We start from the raw sequence: 12,726 nt of genomic DNA, 5'->3' as shown, positions 1-12,726 counted from the left end.
TTATGTGTATGTGTATAGCTGGGGACGTTTACCTCTACCTATGTGTATATCTGTATACACATGGTGTGCTTAGAGATAAATGTCCCCAGCTATTCAGGAAACACTGGAGGGAAAAAAAAAGCCTGATTGAAGTGTTATGCTGCTTACAAGAAGTTTACTGAATTGAAGTGAGTCTGTGTAAAATAGTGTTGAAGCTAACCCACGTAAAGGACAGGGAGATGTTTCATGTTTGGGATGTGGTCAGTGTTCCTGTAGGCATACTGCACTGTTCGTTACTTTAAAAATTGTGTCTTGATTGCTGAAAAAAGAAATCAAATAAATAAATCAGTGTAATTCCTTTCAGATGCTCTTGGCAGATTTTTTTCTTTCTATATTTCAAACAGGTCCTGTATCTTTATAGTTAATCACTTTTTCCTTGGTTGAAAAACACTTTGAACAATTTATTTTCACATACACATGCTATTCATACCAGACAATCTTAAGAGACGTATTTTGACATTAAATACCAGCCCTCTTAAAGCTGGTGTTCTGCTTCTAAACAAATCTCTAATGGATTCGGTTAATTACAGTTTTTTGCTCAATAACTTTTATTTCGTATATGAACGTTTGGCAAAATGTTACCTAATGAAAAGTGGAGCAGCTTTAGAAATGTAATAACCTAATAAATATCTCTGGCTTACTGAAAAAAAAAAAAGAAGTCCATGTGAAACTGTAAGTAAATACGTTTTACATGCAGAAAAGAATGAAAAATTGCAAAACCGTAATTCAAAGAATTTAGATGTTTCACTAATAAAAATGACTTCATTTGGTGCATTGGTTCAATTTAGTGATGTTGTCAAGGTGGTAGAATTATGACATTTTACATCAAATACATCATGTCAGGAAAAATTACTTGCAAAGTCTGGAGCTGTGCACTAATGGGGTCTTTCTGACTTAACTACCGAAAATCAAAGGAGCATGAACATTCAACACAAGGGGTCTGCACTTAGCCTGCATGTTGCCAGACCAGCTGAGAGGAGTGAGTAATGTTAATGGGGTATTTAGCTCTGTCACACTGGAGGGAAATAAAAATGGGGAAAAAAGGAGGGGGAGGTGGGGATGGGGACAGACAGAATGGGCTTAAAGCAGTCTGTGTATTTCTACTGGCTTCCTAGAGATTTGAGTTCAGGCATATTGCTGGAGATGCCTGTTTCGCCCTTTGAAGATTTTAGTTGCAGTTTAGTGATTGTCTTTCTGAATGTTTGTCCATTCTTGAACTCTTTCCTTTCACTTCTTTGCCTCTGTTTCAACAGCTCTTTGTATTCCTTAGGCATGGGTTTTGTTTCAACATACTTGATTTTGTTTCATTAATTAGCCCTATTTGTTTGCACCTGTTTGGAAAAAAAAAGTATTTTTATATTGTATACCTGCATAAAGCTCTTTGATTTTGAAGAGGTCAAAGTTAGATTCAGATGAAGGCTGAACTTCCAAGAGTGGCTGTTTTAAGAGACAGGACTTCAAGAGGAAGAAGAGATCAGATATGTATGGGACTCCATTAACTTGATTTCAGGTCCTATTCACCCATCTTAACATTTAGGATCTACCTGTCCCTCTTCTTTAAAGCCTTTCAAAATGCTCTTTCTTACAGTATGCAACAGATGTTTCCCCTTCATTACTTCTCATATTTGCATTGTATAAGTATGGAATTATTTAGGGAAGAAATTAGGCTACAGAGTGAGAGAAAGCCAAGGTCTCCATCGTGCTTTGAGGGTCAAATAGTTTTCATCTCTATTCAGTACGGAGTGCTCTTCGTTTATCATATGTGGCTCATGTGAAAGGAAAACAGCAAACATAGACGTATGCCTCTGTGCATACATACTCGGAGATGACAGGTGGTGTAACATGGAAGTGTGTTAGATCTGCTCCACGGGTGTGTTGGATTTCAGGTGTAAGTTGCATTGCTGCTTCAACTAGCCACCAGCAGCAAAGGTGGTGGTGTGGTGCTTTTGCAGGTGAGAGGTGGTGCATGTGGTGAGAACAGCCAGCCTGGTCGCCATCTGGTGCTGAGCTCCCAGCTCGCACTGAGTCACTGCCTACCTGCTTCCTCGGAATTTCTTTCCTTTTCTTGCTTAGCAATCTATTCCATCTGGATGTGTTTTCACAGCTAATAGTACTTTTCTGGCAAAGAGAGTAATTTTTGAAAGACTTTTATTTTTCCCCCCTTTAAATCCCAGAGAGCTAAGAAAACAGCTCTTCCCGGTGGGGAAAAAAATAAAAATAGGGCTAGTTCAAATTTATAAAGGGAGGAACCTACCAACTCTGAAGGTTGTTTTCAGTGTAGAGCGCGCATAGTTTGGATTTTTGTAAAAGTTTTTTTTTCATGGTGTGGTAGTTCAAGTAACAGCCAGATCACCTGCCTCTGTGCTAATTGTGACTAGAAATGGTAACATCTGATGAATGAAATAAAAAAGAGGAGCAGTTTGTATGTATAGTTAGTACAGCAAAATATTGCTGTAGTTAGGAGGCCTAGTATTTGACATTTAGAGACTTTGTTTTAATTAATTTGATTTTTAGTAGAGCTGTTTATGGGTTTAGTAGTTTCCAGTTTCCGCATCCAGTTTATAATGTTGTAAAGACTTTGGGAGGTGTTGCCCATGTGCGAGGAATGAGCTTCCACAGCAGGTTGCTCCTCAGTTGTACGTGTAGCAGAAATTTTAGTTGTCTCTTATGTACTTAATTCAGCAGTGCTGAAATTTTGAATTTGCCAGGAAACTGTGCAGGAGTCCAGTTCCAGTCAGCACAGCCCTGCATGTCCTATTTCATTGTGAAGTAGCCCAAACCGATGAGCCAGTGTTACCTCAGGTAATCAGCAGTGGGTCAGTTCTCAGTTTTCGGCATTCATTAACATGTTTCTGCATTCCCCCTTCCGTCTTACAGACAAATCTGTCTGAATCAACACTATTAAATCGTGTTGTGCTGTTAATTTAGGTTTGATGAGTAGCAGGGGTAATTAAATAGCATAGATATTTTTGTGCAGGTGCTCTAAGCACAGCTGGAGGACTCAGGGCCTAGAGACATGCAGTGTTAGTGCACAGGCACAGGAGTGTTCAGCTAGAAACTGTTCCTCAACACTGTCATGGATTTGGGAGGTCTCCATCGGGTGTGGTTCCTTAGCACCTAACACAAGGCATATTTTTTTGAAGTGCAAAGCTATTTATCATTATATCATAGTACTTGCATAATATTTCATTTTTTATTGTTGTTTCTCAATAAAACAGCAAGTGCTGTCTCTGGCTTTGTTACACACAATCCCATCAGCTGTAAATGCACAGATATAATCAGTTTTCTATATACATTACCAGAAGGAGCTTCATCTGTAGGAAAGATCTTCGTGGGCAGTTTACATGACCTTTGCTGGGATGGGTGAAGAGTGATGTGCTTCTGTCAGCCTGGTTACTGCCTGGCTTCTGGCGGGCATGTAACCATGAGGTAATTCTGAGGTGCTGGTTGATGTCATAGATGTGTGGAGCTCAGTCCTCTTTTCAGCTGTTAAAGGGATGTCTTTTCAATTCTAATGTTAAAAATATTGAAATAAAAGCGATATTGAGGCAACTCATGAACTGACTAAAGACTGATGTGCGCTTTTCAAAATTCATGAGCGGTCTGGCCTCCACACATAGGGACTGTCCTTGAGTGCCCAGCTGGTGCATTTTAAATCAATAGTCATTATACTACTGACCCACTTCTGAATGGTATCTGAAATTAGCTAATGCTTTATATCATTCACCTGCAGCAGGTTCTTTTAGCTTGATCCATATGTTTTCATCATGCTGGTTACGATTTATCTTGTAGTTGGGAAGGAAATTCATTGGATCATATTTCTCGTGGTCTTTTTGCATAGATGTAAGGTTCAGTTTAGTACAGGGGATCTCTGCATGAGTCTGTATATCAAATAATAGCAGCATTATTGTCCTGCATTTGTATCGAAACAGAGAAAGGGCTTCAGTTGCTACAAAGCTTTGATGCCAAATTTGGCCATGATCTGCTAAGGTAATACTCTCTGCTCAAGTGCCAGCATTGTGTTTTGAGTAGCCTTTTCTGTATTTCTAGACTTCCTTCTGTTACTGCTTTGGCTTTGTTAACTATTAGAAATGTCTCTCTTGTCTCATGGTGATCCAGATGTGTAGTTTGTTCACTGGACTTGGTACAGTCTGTCCATGGCTTTCCTGTATTGGGGAGCCAGAAATTGACACTGCACTCCAGATGCCGCTCACCAGGGCTGAAGAGAGGGAAAGGATCACCTTCCCTGCTATTCCTAGTGCAGCCCCAATGTAATGATGCGATGGTATAATTAGCATAAAAGTATAAATTACATAAATGTAGAAGTGTGAAGTAGAAGTATAAAACATACAGAGGTACCAATGTAAGAGCCAGCTGTGAAAAGGGTAGAGTTGACAGCAGTATAATCTGATTTGCTAGTGAAAAACATAACCATTTCCTAGACATCTTGAATTAGTTGGACTTCACAGCCCTCGTGGCTGAGGATGGTGAGGACCCCTTCCCCCTGAGATGGAAGGATATTTTTCTGGGTACGTACTTGCAGAAAGAAGCAATTGCTAAGGGATCCAATGTCTAAGTTTGACCATAGTCAGGTAATTAACTTGCCTGAAGAAGTTAACAACCATCAGCTGGGACACTGGCTAGTATGCCAGCTGTTACCCTGGTCAAAGTGAGGAATCACAGGACTTAGTCATGTTTGACCTGTCAGTTTGTAAGACACTCTAGGTTAGTGTTCTAATGGTAACTATATCCCCCTCATTGCAGTACTTTGAGGTCTATTGGACTGATATGATGTACTTTAAAGAAGTCCTGTTGCTGTTTTTGAGCAATGTCACCAAAACTAAACATCGGAGGAATCTGGTTTTGCACGTGTGTGCACAAATCCCTTGCGCCGTTTCATTACAGCACGGGATGGGGGAGCAGCTTTGGTAGGGAGATGCTCTCTGAGGAGTTGTACATCCCCTCGTGTTCATATGGACGGTAGGAAATGGACTAGGAAAGGACTGCATTACTTCTGGGGAACTGCGAAATCAACTGCTTGCTTTTTTTCTCCCACAGTTTATTTCTCTGTAGCTGTGTTACAAGCAAGCGCCAGTATCATCTGTTCCTGGTAGGAAACCTCCATGCTCATCTGTACCCTTGGCACCTGGCAAAGTTGCAGCTGAGGAGGAATCCTGTGAGGAGGAGTCAACAGGAAATATCTAATTCATGTTTAAAGGTAAACTGTGACCAATAATGAATAACAAGCTTGGAAGGAAGGCCCGTGCTTTTGCCTAAGTATGTATCATTTAACTTGATCCTGTTTGCTCTGCTTTGCACTATTTCCACAGCAATGCAGGCAGAGCAGAAGTATAGAGATACCTTTAGCATAACTTGGTTTTGAATGTCAGTTGTGTTACTAGCATGTCTAGCGCCAGTTGCTCTTGAAGCAACCACTTTAATTTTTATTTGTTATTTGGAGAGAACATTGCCTAGAAGGCTAGAGTTCTCTTTTTTTTCAGGAAAAAAAAAAAAAAAAAGGCAAGTACAAGTTCCAATAGGGTAGATGTTTCTGTTAGCCCTGGATTTGACAACAAAGGCTCCCATGCCAACATTGTGTTATGTTTCACTTGAGGCAAGAAATTATCTGCTTCCTGATGGGTCTGAAGGTGGTTCTGAGCACCCTGGTAAGTAAGATTGCCCCTGCCAGACTGTTTGTAAACATAGGAGAAAATTGCACAGTAACTACAGTATTGGTTGTCAATAAAGCAAAATTACTAAGTTACAGAAACATCACCTCGTTCTCTCGTTCTCTCTCCTCTTCCTTCCAAAACCAACCGTCTAACTGGATGGAAAGCGTTTGCAGACAGGCACCACGATGTGGCTGCTGGGCTCGGCTGTGCCCAGCCCTGGGTCGCTACTGCGCTGGCTCCAGCTGGCTATGTGTGGCCCAGGGCAGCCCCCCTCTCCTCACAGAGCCCCTGTAGCCCCCCAGCACGGTGATGCACTGGTGCCGTGCTGATTTTTGCAGCAAGCGGCTAAAACAGTGCATCACTTGGCCTTGGGGCTTGTTGCTTGGACAAGGAAGCAGGAAAATGTTTTTGTTTTTTTCTTGTGATTGAGCTGGTATTACACAGCGACTGCTTCAGAACTTCAGAGAGCCCTGGATAGATGGGTGGGTCAGGGCTGGCATTAGGTAGAAATATTGGGTAAAAGCAGTAAAGACCTTTGTGTACCCTAACTGCATTAACTAGTGCTCTAATTGCATCAATCAGGAGAAGAAGAGTGAAATCCTGCCAGGCCTTTCCTTTCCGCCTCTCCTAGCAAAGCCTCTTTTGGACCAAGAGTTTATAGTGCTTTATTTGTTGCGGATTCGCTTTGTGGAGATGATTTCTCCATTGAAGATTCAGCTATAGAGATACTGCACTAGAGGAGGCTAGATGTATACCTGATCCTCAGCTGCGGTGTTCGCTGTACTCTGTAGAACTGTTGGCCTGAAAATTACCTGACTGAGCTTTATTAACTTGAGGAAGGCTGCTTACCTGTGATTGACTATGTATGACAGTCACATAGTTTGTACTTGGCACCTTTATACATGTACACTTAAGCTTTTCTTTTTAAAAAGCAATGTACAGCATATTCCAAAACAGTTATTTTGTGGGAGTCTTGCTGAGATTTACTAGGGCCAGGGGGAATCCAGCACAAAAGTGGAAAGGTACTGACAGGTCATGGTTTGTACAGGCTGGGTCTTAGCCTGGTGCAGAGTTGATTATGATGATTCAGGAATTCTGCAAAAAGTCACGCTGTTGTTTTTCCCAGAAAGTGACAGGAGCTCAGTCTCATAGTACCTTTGGAGAGGGCTTCGATCTGTCAGTCTGGGCAGAACCATTTGACTTGCACTGGTGAACAGGAGCATAGCCATTGGATTGGGAGCAGCTTTCTCTTACTGTGGTTGTCATTATATTATATGGAAAAGGCGCTACTGCTGCGCTTTCTAAGAGAGGTTTTTAAGAAGTGCTCTGAAATGAAAGCTGCTGCAGAAGCTGAAAAATGTTGTTTGCTGATGCTATGTGAGAAACAGAGCATTATTTCGGAAGAAACAGGAGAAAAAGTGAATTCCTTATCCAAAAGTACAAAGTGAGTGTGGTGGGTTGACCCAGCCAGCAGCTAAGCACTAACTAAACGCTTCAGCTTAGTCTGTGTGGTTTCTCACAATACAACAGGATCCATTGGTTATGAGCATATTGTTTCTTTTTTTCTGACAACTTATTGTACAGTGAGTCCTCTTCAGCATGAGTCACCTCTTTGGGTGGTGCTCCAAAATCTCTGCCTTGTAGCTGTGGGTAGGTGCAGGCGCACAGGTTCAGGGAGGAAGATTTTCTGTTTGACTGGCGCTGGCAGGCCAGCCTCGTGCACCAAGGTGGAACCTCAGTGTCTGCACTAGGGGCTGGCCGATGGTGTCAGTGTGTTCCATACAAACTTCTGTGACACGGACTTCCTATGGTTCCTTGGAGAACTGGTTGTTGCCCCGGTTGCTGTAAAGCACCTCCAGCGCTGCCAGTTGCCTCAGACGCTGGATACCTTCCTCTGCTGTGGTCCATCTGCCTTGCTAGTTGGCAAGGTCTTCCTTGAGAGGAGACTTTGCCTTCACACTCATCAGGAGCTGTCTGCAGAGACTGAAGATTGTTGTCCCTTTTCTGGTCCTGCTGCTGATTCCCCAGCCCTTAGATAGGATGCTGGCTGCTAATGGCCCTGTCATTCGTGATTGGGCCTTGGTATCCCAGTGTCAGAGCAGCCAAGTGGTAATTCCCTCACCTGGATGACAGCTGTAACGTTTCTGCATAGTATGAGCATTCTGGTTACAGAGGGAAGTCTGAGAAACTGGAGGGCCATTGCAACAAGGCAGGAAACCCTGGAGGAGAAGGGGGAGTTGCCATCCACTTGCAGCTTCCCCACAGAATAGCTTGTGGAGAAGAGCAGAAAGGTGTAATTGTTAGTTGTCTCTGTGAGATGGTTCCCTGAGTACTGGGATGGCAGCAATACAAGGGCCAAATACCAGATTAGACTTGAGGCCATTGCTTTTATTATAAGTCTCCTAGGTAAGGAAAAGAACGCAGTAAAGAGGAGAAGCAGGAAACAGTCATTAAGCCCTGGAGTTTAAGCCTGGCCAGCAACAGAGCACCCACCAGCTGCTCAGTCCCTAACCCCACAGCAGGATGGGGGAGAAAATTGGAAGAGCAATAGTGAGGAAGAAGTCATGGATCAAGATAAAGGCAATTTAATTAAAATGAAGGAAAGAGGAGGTGGGGGGAAAGCAAGTAATGGAAAGACTGTCACTCGAAGCCTCCCACGAGCAGACCGATGCCTAGCCAGTCTCCAAGCAACAGCTACTTTGGAAAGAGTCTCCTCCACTTTTATCGCTGAGCATGACATTTACGGGGTATGGAATATCCCTCTGGTCAGCTGGGGGCACCTGTCCTGGCTGCATACCCCCAGCCTTGGGGTGGGCAGGGTGGGAAACAGAGACAGCTGTGATGCCGTGTAAGAGCTGTTCAGCAATGCCCAGAATATTGCTGTGCTATCAGCACCATGTTAGTCACAAATTTGGAAGTTAGTAAAGAAAATTAACTGCATCCAAGCCAGACACAGTGCAATGGGGAAACTATGCATTATGGAAGTGGTATTGACAAGACAAATAAAAGAACTGATAATGAACTCTGTTGTATGTATGTTAGTAAGTAAGGCAAAAAAGAGCTCTAGACTAGTCAAACATTTAAATGCTTGCTGAACTTCAGTATATGAACAGTTCTGTCCTTACAGGCAATGATATGATCTCTGTGTTTTGAATGAACCATGCCTATGCTTTGCCGGATTGGAGTCTTTGAGTTGCAGAATTACTTAGAAGCTGCACATGAGAAAAAATAAAAATATGAAATGTTCAGAAACAGAAGAACATGCAGACAGTGCAAGTGATCAACAGCTCCTATGCTAAGGCAGAGATGAATGACAAATACTGTTTATTTTAATGTAGTAACTTGAATGTTTTAGCATTTTTATTAGTTTTGTTTGGTGCAAAGAAGAAAAATGTCATTTACATCAATTTGGCATATATTCCCGAATTCTGTTTCTTTTTCTCCATGGCAGATGGATGCCTTCTAGCCAACCGGCGAGTCCTGCTGCTGCTGCGTGCCTGGCAGCATCCCTGGATGATCACATGACTCTTGATATGGATGCAGTCCTGTCAGACTTTGTTCGGTCCACAGGGGCAGAACCGGGTCTGGCAAGAGACTTACTGGAAGGTAAGCTTTCAGGACACAAATATTTCCTATCTTCACAGCTTTCTTAAAGCAAGAACCAGTAATAAAAAGAGAACTCGAGCCTCTAGAAACAGACGTTTCTTAGTATTTTGGTTAGTTAAGCCAACTCTCCTAATAAGTTGACTATAGATTTTATCAGAGTAGGCGTTTTCAGCAAAAGCCTTAACAAAATAAATTCTTAGTGTTAGACTGCAGAATTTAAAAATATTAATGGTAATGTGTTAAATGAAGATATCCTACCCAGGGAATGCGGCTGTAGCTTAATTTTGTAATTTCCAACTGCCTAAAAGTACAGTAAATGTTTTGGCTCACCGGGCAAAGCAGCCAAGTTGAGTCTGAGATGGTCTTAGTGTAGAGTGAGAAAGGAACCAGAAATGTTTTTGGGACCCAGATTAATACGCATGCCTGTTTGGAACTGGTGTGGGAGTCAAATGCCTAGGTTGGAAAACATCTAAAAAGCTGTATCAGAAAAATAACTGAGTGTTCTTAGTAATGTTATTGTAGTTGGTATAAGTTTATAATTCTAAATGTGGAAAAATATCTTTGATTTTGGAGGCATTTTTAAATGATTTTTTTTCTTTTTTTTTTTTTTCCATTTCTTTTGATGTGAGCTAGCCAAATTTGTGAGGATGGGAAGTTAGAAATGATTTGGTGGTATCTGTGTCATGCAGTTCTGTGGGCTAGGTAAATGCACATTGGACTTTTTCTCTGAAAGATTTTTAACTTAGTGTATTTCAAGAAATTTTATGCTAAATCAAAGTAATTACTGAACAACCACAGCAGACTTTGGGGGTAAACATTTGGGTATATATTTACTTTTTGCAAAAGCACTTTATAGTATTTGTGCTAGAAGTTCTTTGTGGGGAACACCATGAAGTTTTTCTCAGCAGTATCACGACACATTGTCAGTTATTGGGCTGATAGAAAATTGCCAAAATTTGAAAAGCGTTTCTATGTATTAGAGGTGATTCAGAAGTGTTACTTCTTTTCCTTGCTATAAAGGATAATGAGTCCAAATAAATACATAGTTGTATTTTTCTGTGTTGTACTTTCAATTTGTGGAGATTAATAAATTCACACCATACATGTTAACAAAGAAATAGCGAATGAGCAATTTAATTTTCTGAACAGGCTAATAGGCGTATGTATTTAGTGCCAATTATTTCCTCCTACACAGGAATATATCAAGGTAAAATGCTTTGCTGCTAGTTCTGGACAAGAATGTGCTCACAGGAACATTTTCTCACATGTAGTTATGGATGCATTTGGTGTAACAGCTGTTAACGCTGGCTATGTCTCATTCTGTGGGTCAATAATTTATCCAGTGGTTTCTCACTTGTCTAAAAAGGACACACAAGAGACTGCCATGCTGACACCACTGTTACTGTCCCAAGTAGCTGTCCTGGTGTGCAGGTGTTGCAGTGTGAAGTTAACAGCCTCTTGCTGGCATGCTGCTGTACTGTGGCTACTGTGATATCATTAGAATCACAGAATCATATATTTCGCTAGAATCATATATTTTCCCCAGATAAAATGCAGATAATGTCACAACCTTGTGTAGCTCAGTTTGTGGAGTGCTCATGGAGCTGTTAGGTTTGCATCTGATCTGGGGTCAGGAGGACTTCAAAGTCATGTCCAAGCAATGTTGTAGACCTTCCTTCCAGAGCTCTGAAATGCACACCTGTGTTCTCTGTGCTATGGACTCTCTGAGCAGTGCTGAAAGCCATGAAATAGCTTCGTAAAGATGAAAAATATTCAGAAGGGCAACCTCCAGTGTGATGGTGCACAAAGCTATTGCAAATGTCCTACGCCTGGTCTTGGAATTATGATGTCAGAAAACTAACTTCAATTAAGAATTTGAAAACAGGTGTACACATTTTTGAGAAGTTTCAAGATTTGCCTGTAATTTGTATTCCTCAGACATCTGTAATAGAGAACTTTAAGTGAAGAAAGATTATTTGTATAGACCTTCATTTCCATATAATCACAAGTTTTAGTAGGACCGCATAGCCCTTCCCTCTTCCTGATCTGCTCACAAATTCTCTTCTTACTAAGTGCTCAGACTGAATGTTCAAATTGTGCTTCTTATGGAAGGTTCACTTCTTTTTCAGAGCCATTTCTAATAACGTGTCCTTTCTTTGACTTTTGTGGAATTTTTTTTTTGAATTCCATTATTGTGTAGACAATCTGGTATGATCCCTGCAGTTTATTTCTGTTGAGCTTTGCATTGAGCACAGTTTGTTGTCTGACCAAAACATTCTGCTTGTTGGATTTGACACACTCTCCATGAAGTGTCCATTCTTAATTTGAAATGAAGATTTAGAGAGATGAATAAGATATTTTCAATCCTTTCATATTTTTATAAACTTTGACTTGGTTCTAATTTGTGTCTAGCTCTTTTTACCAGCTATTAGTATCATAAAACAATAATAAAGGTGTAATTAAGTTTCTTTTCTATCTAATTTTGATAAGCTAAACATGGATTTCCAAGTTTCACTTTCTGTTTCTGTATTTTCTCTGTCATGCAAAGCAATATAGAAAGAAATGCTTTGGCTTTGTGGGTATATACCTTTCTAGTGTTACATAGAGAGCAAAGTTTGCCTTTTTGCAATTACATTACATATGCTGCTGTTTGTATCTTTGGCTAAGTTTGCCTTGGGATTGCACGGGAAGCTTGTGGTCAGTCTGTGCCCACCGTGACATTCTAAAGTTAGCAATTCTAGAATTCTGTGTACTTGCTTAACTTTCATGGAGTTCTCATTTCACAGACAAAAAGTCAAAGTATGAGAACTTTGCCATGTGCATCTGAAAATAACTTTAAAAAAGCCGCATTAAAATTAAAAAATGGGTTTGTTTTTCATAGTTCTGCCTAAGAAACTCTAACAGGTCACAGACCTATATGTTATTATTAATTCAGTGTTTTTTAAAATTCAATTGTGTACAAATGTTGAAAACAATAAGGCCTTTTTCCAAGTTCAGTATAACAGTGGCAAGGTTTATGACTTGATTCATTTGTAAATGCTGTAGCTTGACTATTCCAAAACACTTTGGTTTTTCAAAACTTTCTTGCAAACAGGTGAGTTCTGTGAAGAGGGATCAGTAAAAGGTCATTAGACGTGGCTATCACCTGCAAACCAAAAATCCGTAGGAACCTCACAGCATACTGGTTAAAAATAAGGAAACTGGACTGGCAAATACTTTCTGAGACTTTCCCTGGTTTGCATTAACTAGTTGTCCTTATGCCTCAGGAACCTTTACATCAAGCACTGCAGATCTGCATTGCTGCCATTCTTTTCAGAGGGTAAAGCTTGCAACAAGAGAAGGTGTTTTCAGCGTGTTTTCTGGACCAGCCAGGTTACTTTCATCATTCTTTTCAGTTACAAGAACAGCT

At 40.9% G+C, this 12,726-nt stretch overlaps 1 protein-coding gene across 2 annotated transcripts in view; it reads left to right on the top strand.

The window, feature by feature from the left end:
• The first annotated feature begins 5,145 nt into the window (after window positions 1-5,145).
• Window positions 5,146-12,726, top strand: part of OTUD7A (OTU deubiquitinase 7A) — a 40,054-nt gene continuing 32,473 nt past the window's right edge. For both annotated transcript variants that reach the window (XM_084293236.1, XM_084293235.1), the window contains exons 1-2: window positions 5,146-5,257; window positions 9,163-9,317. In XM_084293236.1, the coding sequence (XP_084149362.1) occupies window positions 9,167-9,317 (151 nt within the window). In that variant the 5' untranslated portion in view covers window positions 5,146-5,257; window positions 9,163-9,166. The remainder of the gene's footprint in view (window positions 5,258-9,162; window positions 9,318-12,726) is intronic.

Source organism: Netta rufina, assembly GCF_964035555.1.
Source record: "Netta rufina genome assembly, chromosome: 11".
Lineage (NCBI taxonomy): Eukaryota > Metazoa > Chordata > Aves > Anseriformes > Anatidae > Netta > Netta rufina.
The sequence above is the reverse complement of the archived record's forward strand: the minus strand, read 5'-3'. Positions and strand labels throughout refer to the sequence as shown.